At 35.2% G+C, this 13,441-nt stretch overlaps 1 protein-coding gene across 1 annotated transcript in view; it reads left to right on the top strand.

The window, feature by feature from the left end:
* Positions 1 to 13,441, top strand: part of CNTNAP2 (contactin associated protein 2) — a 1,037,491-nt gene that overhangs the window by 453,255 nt on the left and 570,795 nt on the right. Inside the window, exon 4 of the mRNA XM_053940221.1 lies at positions 1,763 to 1,910. Within this exon, the coding sequence (XP_053796196.1) occupies positions 1,763 to 1,910 (148 nt within the window). The remainder of the gene's footprint in view (positions 1 to 1,762; positions 1,911 to 13,441) is intronic.

Below are 13,441 nucleotides of genomic sequence, written 5' to 3'. Positions count from 1 at the left end.
CTAACAACATTCCCAGTCTTTTCATTGCAATGTGAGCTGAAATATGAAGCAGCTTACAGAAGTCAGTATCCAATACAAGAAAAGAAATGGTTTATAGAACAGAGAATTTCGGAGTTGGGCTCATGAGACAGTGTTTTACAGATAAGTGAGCCATTTTGATCATTTCCCAGTTTGGGTTAAAGAAAAAGCATGATATCTGGCAATAATATTTAAGTGACTTAATGAGATGAATAATCTGAAAAACTTGTTTAATTTATATAGGTATTTACACTTTTTTTTCTGAAAAAAATAGTTTTTCAAGGAGGTTTCTTATTGTGAAATTCTATATTTTTTTTTTTTTTTGTAGCCAGGGATTCATTACTTTTTTTTAAAAAAAAATCTCCTATTAGAGATGTGGGTCTAAATTATATTTTTAAATCCTACTGTCCAGAAAATAAGATTTTACAGCAATTGTGCATAATTTTCAAGGTGCTGTAAATTGATTTTTCAGTCTTGCAATAATGGATTTTGGCCTGGTATTTGCATTATCCACAAAGCGTGTATTACTGTTTCCCATTTATTTAAATGAAGGCTGTGTTTAAACGATAGTCTTCTGCTGGAGATTAAATGGAATGTGTTTTATTAATCTGGGACTGCCTTATTCTCTGTTGACTATGTTTGTGCATTCAACAGAGGTTACTGATTTATATAGCAATAGGAACCCTTGAAATGCCAGGTACCTCCTGGGATCAGCTCGCTTTCTGACAAAAGACTGGTAAAGCACAAGCCTGGGTAAAAAGTTTGGAGAGCTACAGAAGATACTATTGATTTTGAGAATCTTTTTTTATCTATAATTTAATTAAATTATGTAGAAAATATCATGTCTTCCTATATTAAGCTTCCTTTGATCATAACTGTTCTAGGAAATTAAAAAAAAAAAAAAAAAACAAAACCAACAAATAAGCCCAAAACAAAATAACCAGCAACTCTTTAGAAAGGATTTATTCTATATTTAGTAGGGGTTTGATAAGGTTATACCAAGCATCATAAAATTAAAACATTTCCAAATAGAATTTTCTCTTGAACTATGGAGCATTACCTTGCATGCTCAGTAAAACATACATTTTTACAGGAATCAAATTTTTTTTTTCGCTCCATGAAGTTCTGAAGTTCTTGTTCCTAGAACAAGAAAACAGGCAGCTGCTCAGCAGGATATTTTGTTGCTGTTCAGTGTATACTTTTCTTTGTCTTCTCTTCAGCTCAGAAGAGAGGACTGTTCACTTCCTTATACCACCCAAATATATAAGTACTTCAAAAACACTAATTAATGTCTCTTACTAACTTATTTATGAAGTGAGGAGTGCCATCATCATTGTTTAGCACATCAATAGCTGCAGCACAAAAAAAATTAAGGTGAATGTTACTGTTATCATGTTTTAATTTTGTGAGTCCACCAAAGAAGGGATCCTGTGCATCTTCCTTACATCTACCACCACCTAGGTCTACTATACATGGTGCAAAATAATTATTCTTCTAAAATATATTTTTTGAGTAAGTAGTGTCTGAGCATGCAATTAGCTATTCCTGTAACTGTAAGCAAAAGCCTAACTTAATTTTTATAGTTTTCAATATTTTTATGACTATAGTTTTCAATGATAGTCCTTATTATTTGATTTTTTTTGTCCCAGTATTGATACTTATTAAAGGATTTTATATGTGCATTTATTCAGATGCCAACCATATAGGCACTATAACTGATTTTTTTTTTCCTTTTTTCCCTTAGGCATTTCCTGGAAATGCAAACTCTGACAGTGTGGTCCGGCATGATTTACAACATCCAGTTATTGCTCGGTATGTGAGAATAGTTCCTTTGGACTGGAATGGAGAGGGCCAAATTGGGTTAAGAATTGAAGTCTACGGTTGCTCCTACTGTAAGTTTTTCCATGATGATCCTTTTTTTTTTCTCCCCTAAATAAAAACTTGTTTTGAATTTTGTATTAAATCCAGATGTCAAAGACATTTACCTTTGTTCCGGGATTGCTAGTTGTGTTACCTAGGGCTTCTTGAAATATTTATTCATGAAATATTTGTTGGAACTTTAATTCTGAGCTGATTGTTTGTTCTTCTCTGGAAGATGCAACATTGGAAATTGCAACACTGCTTTAAGTTTCTTCTTTTCATCTTCATGGTTTCTGTTGTAGAAGGCTTTGGCTATTGTATAAGCTTGACTGGCACATTTGAGGAAGAGATCATATTCAAACAAATGTCATGTTGTGTCTTGAGAGATAAAATGGAAACAGGGTGTAATTTCTTGCCTGATATGAGAGATAAAATTAAAGTAGTAAATAATTCTATTCGGATAGCTCAGATTGTCTAAATATCTGACATGTTTTTCTGAGATATTTTGTTGAGTATTTGAATGTGACTTCAGAATTTCTTCTGAAATCCTAGTGAGCAATGGTACAAGTGCTTCTGTAGCTACGACCCGAACCAATAATGGTTTAAGAAATTATGCCCTTCCTTCAATTCAATCCAGCCAGTGCTTAAGTCAGCAAACCTGCAAAACTGAGTTTATGATATCCTATTTCTATGTACTTTTTAAGTTGTATCCTGGATTTGTTGGTATTTTAGCTGGAAAATGTTATTTGAGATTTGTGTTTTAATAACCAGACTTTAGAATAAAATGTGGAAGATTCACCATTGACTTCCTTGGGTGACATAAGACCCATTGGAGCCCTTTGCCATCCTGACTAGCAAAACCAGCTGTGATTGTTGAAACAACAGCTGTTGGGTTTTTTTATTTGATTAGATAGTCAAAAGACTCCATACTTTCTTTCAACACCAATAGAACCATGAGGAATAGAGTTTTGATATTATTTTTCTTATTTCCATACAATGAATGTTTTAAAAATGTATATTGAATCACAGAGAATTTCCCAACAGCTGGAACTTAGTTGAGAAATCAAGTCAAACTTGCTATGGTATTAGTGCTGCTGTACTGAGGGTACACATGGTTGTTAAAATTTGCACAAATACAAGAGCATGATCTATTGCAATAAGACAAAGCAGAATGGTTTTAAACTAATAGGGGGTCAATTTAGGTTAGATATAAGGTAGTAATTTTTTACAATGAAGGTTCTAGAACACTCTAAGAATTTACTCACAGAGATGGTGGATGCTTCATCCCTGAAAACATTTAAACTCAGGTTGAATGGGGCTCTGAGGAACCTGATCTGGTTGAAGACATCCCTGATTATTGCAGAGGGATTGAACTAGATGGCTTTTAAAGGTCTGCTCCAACCCAAACTGTTCCATGTTTCTATGATATCTGTTATCTGAGGAACTGTAGGTTACACTAAAGGTAATTTTTACTCAAAGAGAATTGAGCTTCTGACGTTTAGGTACAACTCTGATTAATCAGTACATGACTCTTAATAAACAAGTGTTTGCCATCATACTGCTAAAATGTTTTACATGCTGTTTTATGTATACCAAACACTACAGCATGGCTAATTTTTCATCATAATAAATACTCGCTTCTAAGTATACCTCCTTGCTTGTACCTCAAATGCAAATTCAGGCATCTGATACAAGAAACCAATATCTAGTTTACTGTCAAATGTAGCTCTCTTTAACAAAATAAAATGTAGCAGAATCAAACAAGAAACCCACTATATTTACTGCAATATTTACATATAAAAATGGTATATTTTGATGAAATTAATAGACAAAATGCTGTAGGTATGCAACAAGATACTTTTAGAGGCTTAAAGTAAATGTGAGAAAAAGAAAAACACAGCTTGCTGATAAAATTGTTTTAGTTGTTTGATGAAAAGTTGCTTGCTTGCTGAACTTTTGGAGGAGAATAAAAAGTCTCTACCAAGGACACAATGTATGGAACCATAAAAATACTGATAAAGTGTGTCTTCACAGAATAACTAAGATGGCCCAATATATTTTCATAATTTTAGTGATAGATTATTACTGGTCTGTTTTTTAAATTAGAAATTATTTCAGTAATCATTGGAGATTTTTTAAATTTGAATATTTAAAATAATATATTCTGGTTTTATGTGTAAAGGGACTTTTCTTTCAACATCTCTGCTACAATGCAGTGTGATTTTTACATGCAGGAACTGGGCTGCTCCCAAAATGGTATCAGTAGAGAGCAGCAGAGTGGCTGAGAAGGAAAACTAAAAAATAACTGTGTAAAGAGAGAGGAAGGCAGCCCTTTGGTATGAATACTGTAATCAGGGAGTATTGTTTACAAATTCCCAGCTTGTCTTCAAATGAATTATTTGTAGCCAGGTGTAAATGCTGCACCTTTCCATGTAGATGTGTCCTTTGGCAGAGGCCAAGTTTTTAACCTTATGATTAGAAGTGCATATATTTGCATATAAATATAAGCACTGTCATTAACCAGTGTGATTTGCAGATTAATCCTGCTGTCATTTAAGGAACTAACCATTTAGATAATCACCAATTCTAAAAGCCTGATTAAAAGACCAGCTTCTAGTCAAATCTGCCCCAGTTTTTGGAACTATTACCTAAATAAAAGGCTGCCCAATATATCACCATTTTAATTTTCCTTTTAGTTCATAAATTAATGTATTCTTTTACTTAGATATATTCAGATACAAAATGCGTCGTTGCATTCTTCTCCCCGGTCCCAGGCGGCTCTGGAGCCCGGTTAGGCTCTGCCCCTTCGGCCAGACTGGGGCTGCCGCTGGTTCGGAGGCTCTAGCGCTGAGCCTCCACGTGGGTTTGATGCGTTCTGTGGCCGACGCTGGGAGGAGGGAACGGGACGAAGGAGGCACACCTTGTCCTGCGTGGCTGGAGAAAGTTTATTCCCGCGTGGCTGCCATGGTGGCTGGAGCGGCGCCTATCTCCTCGCATGCGTGTGGTCAAGATGGAGATGAAACAAAGGAAGCATGGGATTATATAGGGGGCGGGCAGACAGGGCAGAAGCCCCCCTCGCCCAATGGGGACAGGCAACAGGGGAGTGACATGGACCATAGCAGCCAACAGGAACACAACAGGGGTGGATACAGGGCTCTGGGACGAATAAGAATACAGGGATAGGGTAACTGACACGGAACTCTCAGGAACAAACAGGGGGTGACTACAAGACTGACATGGGAAAGTTCCAATGGCAGACAACCTGGAGCAAACCATCACGGGGGGAAAATGGGGGATACATAGAACCGGCTAACTAACATTATTAAAGCCCCAACTGAACCAACCTAGGATGCAGCAACGAAATTCGGATTTTCCCACATTGCATGCAAGGTTTAATTTAAGGGAAGCCATGCACACTGACTGTTAAAACTCTTTCCTTGCACAATGCTGCAACCGGGTCATTAGCCTCAGACCTTTAAGAAAAATTCTTCCTTATATTGAACTGCTTATTCAAACATCAGGTCACTAATTGCCATATTTCGGATTCCTATTTTGTTTGTATATGTATATAAAATACACATTTAACTTTTTTCTACAAGGGTTAAAATCCATGTCCTTCCTTGCCCAGCAAATTGAGTTTGAAAAGAGGTGTGTTCTCCAGAGAGCAATTAGACTTCACATCTGTACCCTGAAGAAGTTAATAGCGTTACCAAATCTTCTTCTTTTATTGTTGGTTTGCTTAAAGTTTAAAATCTGTTATTTTAAAATTCATCTCTGTATTTTGTGTAGATGAGATCTGTAGGGTTGTCTTCCATCAGAAGAGTTCACCCAAGTAGCCAAAAAATAATTAGGGCCTTACTCTACAACAAGGTTCAGAATGAAATTTGTTTGTTTGTTTGTTTGTTTTATTTTTTCTATAGTGGAAAACTGACTCTATCTTATTAAAAAAAAATATTAATATTGGGTAAAGACCTTGCTTAATAGCTAAATTAATGGAGAAATTTCATGAGCAAAATAAGCTTGAAAAATCACAGCAAATAGACTATTATATAACATAAAAAAACACTTTTTGGTCAATGAAACCTTTTGCTTTTATTTTAAAATCATGAGTTGTATAAATCATAAAGGGGAAAAGTGTCTTTACACTTGAAGTAACAGCTTATATCTAAAAGCAAGTCACAAAGAAGAAAGCAATAGAACCAAAGTCAAAATATCCACTGAAATCAGTTAAATGAAAACTGATGGCCGAATATTATCCATGATCTTTTGGAGAAAGTGAGCAATGGCACATGACATGGATCTTCCACCATGGTCACTTTTATGAATTTTTTGAGACAGGCAGCAAAGACATGGCATCTGGAGGCCATGAAAACTACAATATAGTACTTTTACTACTGATTCATGAAGATCATAATAAGCTTCTGCAGGATCATTGCCATATGAATAGTTTCCTTAATCTCCATCCTGTGGCAGATGAATGCCTACAAGAAAAGGGCAATAAGCATATAATTACGTAGGCTTTGGCTATGCTTTTCAAGGCAGCTTTAAGAGGTCTTCTGGGTCATGAAATCATTTGAGTGGAAAACACTCATGATACCTTTATTCATAGAGGAGTTTTTATATGGCTGTGCTGATTTTCTGTCTCTAAACAGTAGATTTGTATCTTTTTGGTAAAATTGCACATTTGATGATAAGAATTTTCAAATTTCAGATGACTCACTTCTGAATTGTAGGATATACTTGAAAAAAAACAAACAATACCTGGAGATGGCAGAAAGCTGTGCAAATATTCAATATACTCAAGGCAGGAACAATTATAAAGCTCCATAAATGGCTGCAAGGCAAGCTGTTTACATTTACTGACCAGCTCGATTTTCTAATACTTAGGAAGCAGTGGGCCTGAACAAATGTCATATGACCTGTATTCACAAATCTGTTCTTTTTCAGATATTAGCTCAAATACATGTACTGCAATGTCAAATGTTACTGTTTCAGTTTTTTGATTGGTGACCGTTTTTTGCTTTTTTTTTTTTTTTTAGAGAGGGAGGGTAAAGAAGGAAAAATAGTAACCACAGTCCCATGGTTATTCATGGAATAATGAAATTTTTTATGGTGAGCATTTACTCTACAAATAGTAAAGTGAACGGAATTTTGGTCATGGAATCATGTTACAAGAACTAAAATAAAATTTTGAGGTGCTCTTACGGGGTACGCCAAATGAATATTTGCAAGAACTGATTAGGAAGTATTGAAGTGGTAAAACCTGTGGGCTGAACAGATCTTTTGGTTGTTGTAGTTAATCTTGTTTGCGTGCGGTGACTTTGAGTTAAAACACTGTTTCCTTTGACAGTTCATTCTGCATTTAGTTATACTTAGCTGCTAGGAAATTTACTTATTTGAAATCTGCTTAGCTTGGTTTCATGCTATAAGCACTAACTAACTATTCAAGTCTCATTCACTGTGCCCCATGGTTGCCATACACACTTAAAAGAGAAACTTCCATGTTGTCCAGAATAATCTGTTGCATCCAAATAACAAAATGACTACTGAAGGTAGATGAGAAAGCTGCTTTATTTCCCTTTTGTTCAGTCTTATTAAGTTTTACTTGTCCTGATTAAAAGGCATACCCTGGACATTTTGTTTCAGCAGCATATAGCATTAAAAAAAAGTCCCTTGAAGTGTCATGATTCCTATTGAAATACCCTGGGGAAAATAAAAGAAAATAAACAATAACATGTGTTAATGAACATATGCATACCTATTTGCTCCTTAACTTTTGGTATGTGTGTGAATATATGCCTAAATAGTGAAGGTACTTATGTAGTCCAGTAATCTGCATAAAATTTCCTAGCTCTTCTTTTGATATTTTATTACTTACAATAAATGTGCCACTAAGTTTTCTGATCAGACTTTTCCATCCATCTAAAGTGATGAAAATTCATAAAAATATTAACTGTCAGAAAGGAAGAATAATTTTAAAGTGTTCATTATGTGAAATCATATAATATTTCTAGAAACTTTACTAACTTGCTGTAAATGACAGTTCTTTGAACATACAGGGATTGTAATGTGGGGGAAAAACAGAACTAAAAGAATAATTTAACAGAGGCTACTGTGAGCTACAAAAGCTTTCCTTGTATCAGTGGTTTGGACAGTAAAGGGTTCTCCTAAGCATCCAGCTGTTTCTTCCCTTTTCTCTTAAATTCTCATAATTTCTGTCCTGGGAACTTCTATCTGTTTAGGCCTATGTGTTTGATTTTATCCTTCATTTTCACAGCTCATCAGTGGCAAACATAGCTTGATATTCTCTATCTGACATTAAAGGTGCATGGATGAATACTCATATCTAAACTATGGAGAGTGAGGAAAAAGAAATGTGAACTTTTTCTTTGCAAACTTTTAAAGATCTGTTTGAATTTGTGTTGGTAAGTCTGCTTCCTTGTTAGTGTATTTTTTCCTACCTTTTTGTCAGACAAGAGATTTGGTTTTTTCTTAAGGTCATGAAAATGGACAACTTTTATCCTCCAGATAGTCTCAGGTCATGTTAGTCATTTAACAGAAGTGTTTTGTAATTTAAGAACAAAAATACCCTCTGTCTTTATAAGTATTCTCAGTAAAGATTTTTTTTCTCTATGACCTCTCCAGGAAAGAATACTTGTGATTGTTCCTATAAACGTTTTCATGTATTCTGGCATGAAAAATAAGTGAAAACGTGCTTCAGTCCATTTATTACCCTCAGATGTTATAATTGACAAACATAGGCCACTTTTGGTAATAGATGCCATGTAAATTTTAAAATCATTTTTAAAAAGTTGTGTTTTGTTGTTTAGTGCATTAAGAAATAAACTGCTAAAATCAGAAGATTCAGGCTGAAACAAAAAAATTATTTCTGAATACCTTATTGTTTAATTTTAACACTTTTTTCTAAATCAAATATTTCAGAAAGGTTTGACATAAAAGGAACTTTTAGTAGAAAAAAGTTTGTTTTATTCTTCATCTTTTTGTTAATCTGATGCAATATGATGGTTTTTTCCTCTCTCAACTTTTTGCACCCAGTAAAAAAAAAAAGGAAAAATCCATTATTTTCCACTTGTAATTGTAATGAGACTACTGGCAGATATTTTCAAGCACCACAGCTTTGAGAAGTGCAACAACCATGTATATTCTTTACAGGTTCATTTGTTAGCTGGCAATGAAAATATAATCAGTGTGCTGGTTTTAGCAGTGCAGAGTTAATTTTCTTCACAGTGGCTGGTGTGAGGCTGTGTTTTGGATTTGTGCTGAACACAGGGTTGATAATACAGAGATGTTTTTTGTTGTTGATGAGCAAGGCCTGCACAGAACTGAAATCTTTTATGTTTCTTGTACAGCCACATTGATGAGAAAGTTGGTGCTGCATGGGAGGCTGGGAGGAGACACAGCCAGGACAGGTGACCCAAACTGACCAAAGGGACATTCCAGATGCCATTCCATGGCATCTTGTTCAGTATTCAAAGTGGGGAGAAGAAAGAAAGAAAAAGAGGGGGATGTTTGAGGTGATGGCGTTTGTCTTCCCAAATAACCATCACATGTGATGGGGCCCTGCTCTTCTGGCTGAACACCTGCCTGACCATGGGAAGTGGTGATTGAATTTTTTGTTTTGCTCTGCCTGTGGCTTTTGCTTTCCTTATTAAACTATCTTTATCTCAACCCATGAGTTTTCTACCTTTTACTCTGCCACTATTTTCCCCAATCCTGCTGGTGAGGGAGTGGGTGAGTGGCTATATGGGGCTTAGTTACTGTCTGGGGTTAAACCATGACAATCAGTCAGAGAAAAACAAGTATATTTTGTATGAATACATGACCAACAAGCTTGTTCAGTAATATTCCTACAGAGTTTTCAATTACACTTGAATATTTTTTTAATCATTCATCATTTCCTTTAGAAGGATGCAAGCAGCTGGCTTGTTAGAAAAGGTTATTTTAATTATTTTTTGCTGTGGAATGAAGGAAAACTTTTCTGTAGTATATAAACAGAATTTATGGCCAACTTTGATAAAATCTTGCAGGATTTGAGGAATGTTTTTTCAAGTCAGATATGGCTGTTGTGTAAAAATAGCAGATTAATGTTTTCTAATTGGTTTTCCAGCAACTGCCCACACACACCACAGAAGGGATCCTCCATAGAGTGGTCTCTAACCAGTTAATAGAAGATGGAGATTTAAAACATATCCTTCATAACCATCTGAAAACATCAAAACCAGAAGCAGAGCTAGAGTGTGCTTTTTCACAAAGAATAGTAGCATTTGGGTAACTACAGTCAAAAACTTCAGTCTAATCACAACGGTCTTGCCTTTAATCTTTTTTTTTTTTTTGCCTGAATGAAGGCTCATGATGGCTGTGCCCAGCATTATTTTCTTGTATTCCCGTAAGTGGTAATTGATCCATTTGTCCATGGTGACTTATTCACCAGAGAAATCAGGTAGGGTTTTTTTTTCCTCATGAAACAAAAAAAATCATCATATTTCAAATTATAGGTCTTGATTCTATGCCATTGATTTGGAGCCTGAAGAACCTCACTGGTATTCGTTTTCTTGAATGTCTGAAATACAATATATTAAGGATGCAGTTACTTCCAGATTCAGTTCAATTTATTCTTTTTCTCAGAAGTCTGGATGAAGATGATGCATTTGTATCTTTTATTTTAGACATGACAAGTGGAGTCTTACTGTGAGTAAATTCTCATTTCCTCTCTGCCAAAGGTTAGTGTTCTCTGATTAGAAAGTACACCTATCAAAAAAGTCAACATTACTGACAAGAAAAAATAAATTTAACTCTTCATAGTAATGCTTTTATAAGGTTAAAACAAGCCTTGGTGTTTATACGTAGTATATCCCTATAGAGAGTTATGTTTCTAGACAGTCCTGTTTCAAAGCTGGGTTCTCATCGTGGTGAGCATACCTTTGGAGAGTTAGATCACTGTGATGCCAGCTTCTCCCTGAATCCTCTTAAACAGGGAAAAAGTTCAGGTTTTTCCATCTCAGGAAGGTGACATTGTATGGCCCTTCTCTAGTGGCCAATAAGCGTCCCTTCACCGTTCACTCACTGCTGCTATTTTCCTTCAAAAGAACAAAAGAGTACAGCTAGAAGGAAACTATGACAGTCCAATTGCTTGGCCAATTCAGGGTTGGCCAAAACTTATAGTATTAAAGACATTATTCAAATACCTTTTAAACACTGTAGCTCTGTTAATTGCCCTTGCCAGATTGCAGGGGATGCTTTTCTAGGTAAACTGAAGAATGCATTGTCCTGCTCCTGGCTGCACATGCACATTGTGTTAATGCTTGTGAGCATTGTCTCTGAAACAGAGTCAGAAAAATAAAATTAAATCCTGTTTCCAGTTGTAACTTCTGTGTTATATGTCTTTCAGAGACATATACATTTCACATTTCAGACAAATATTAGCATTGTTATTCGACTCATGGTGAGCACAGGGAATGGAATAGAATGAAATAGAACAGAAGGCAACAGAATAGAATAGAGCATGACAGAACACAACTGAACATTTATGTTTAGTTATGCCCAGAGCTCTGCATGAGAAGCTATAACCGAGGTCTGAGGGTTCCATCTTGGAGAACAGCTCTCTGCAGTGCAGGTGGCAGGGCCATCCAGGCGACAGATCCAGTATCCTCACAGCTCTGGGACAAGACCAGAGCTTTCAGTTTATCCTATGTGTTTCTCATACTGCTTCTGTTGGTGTACAAATATTTAGACATTCTCTTAAATTCTTAGTCCTCCCTGGAGCAGCATAAATTTCCCAACATCATTCCACTCTGAGACAGTGCTTTGCCAACCTTTGCCTTACCTTCAACTTTCCTGATGGTGTCTTCATCCAAAGAAGGAACATTTACCTTTCTGTCCAGCCTCTCCTGCAGGTGCAACTAACTGGAGAATGAGGTAAAGCTACCTACAGTGTCCTGCTGACATCCATCCAGCCCAATAATTCTCTGTTGCTAAAAGCCCATAAGAAAACAAATAGTCAAACAAACTCTTGGGTGTATTTCTTGTACCAGTGAATTATACTAAAATAAACAAATATTTGGCTTAGCTAAGCAATATCTTAGAATCAATGGCTTTGGTTATGAGGGCATCAGATGTCTCATAAGCTTCCTGAAATTGGATTCTTTGCTGCTTTTCTTTTAGTCTAAGTATTTTTTAGGCTGGCACAAGTTATTAATTCATAATAGAAGTGTTCCATGCAATATGTATGGAAAAATGTTAGCTCTATTCAGATGTAGCCCTTTTTATTAGAATATTTGATGCAATATTTTAGGCTCCATGATGTTGGACCATGTCTGGTTTTCTTCTGACTGTAATGCAAAACAAAGGAATTTTTTTCTCTTGAATATATAGTTCAAATTGAAGTACTTTTGTGTATGGTTTCACCTAGATATTTAGATGGCTTCCTAAATTGCTCATTGAAGAGAAAAGGGTTAGAGTTCACTTACTAAGTAGCTGTTTGTACTTGGTGCAGATTGAGGTGAAGGAAAATCCTTTAAATAACAATAGTTGTGATTTTTTAAAATGCCACTGTGCATCAGAGATGATTAAAGCCTTTACAGTGACCTCTCTTTTTTATAGTGCGTGTAAAAGTAGTAAAATGGATGTAGAAATGTGGGAAAAAGATTTAGCTGTCTTTTAAAGATTAAGAATTCACAGGACATTTAGAATTTGACTATCCTTTAGGAATTCATGGTGAAACTGGTTAAATACTGCAGGAAAAATTTAAACATGTTCATAAGTTTATGCACATCAATTTGAAATTCTGTCTTTACATTTTGCAAACGTTCAGTCAAGCAACAATTACAAGGTACAAGCCAAAATGGCAACCATAAGCAAAAAGTGAAAATGCACATTCAAATTTGGGTGTAGTCTTTGCATTTTCATGGTGGCTTGAAAGATCTACATTCATTAAAAAGAACATAAAGTTATATTATATGACCTGTAATCATATGCATGTATAGCTATTTCAGGTACTTAGTCTGACCTGTTTCCAAGTGAGCAGCTGCCATTCCTGTACTCTCTAGAAACTAAGAAAACCTAACTCTTCACATAAATGCCCAGTAATCCTAAAATTTAAGAATATATCTTTAAATAATGAAGAAAGCTGTGGAAATTTTGAAAATAATGTAAGTCAATCCAAAAAATGAGAAAAAAGTCATTTTTATACATTCTAATTCTGTATATTCCTCAGATTTTATCAACTAGCATTTAAAAGTTTCATATGGATTATTGTTAAAAAATAATTAATATCTTATTAATAAATAATAAATATTAAAAATAATGAATAGCTTATGGGATAGGTTCTGATCCTACAAATCCTCTAGAAACTTTCTTGCATAGTAATGTTTCTATCTATATGTTTCCAGATTGGCAAGGCAATTGGAGTTTAATTCTTTTAGTAGGGACATGTTCTTTGTTACTTTTTTTTTCTAATAGACCATATGTCTTTAATTGTCCTCTTGGTCTTAAGTAAATTGAAGAACTTGAGAAACTGGCTTTCTAAAGCCACAGCTATTAAAAA

Source organism: Vidua chalybeata, chromosome 1 (assembly GCF_026979565.1).
Source record: "Vidua chalybeata isolate OUT-0048 chromosome 1, bVidCha1 merged haplotype, whole genome shotgun sequence".
Lineage (NCBI taxonomy): Eukaryota > Metazoa > Chordata > Aves > Passeriformes > Viduidae > Vidua > Vidua chalybeata.
This window is presented reverse-complemented; position numbering and strand designations above follow the sequence as displayed.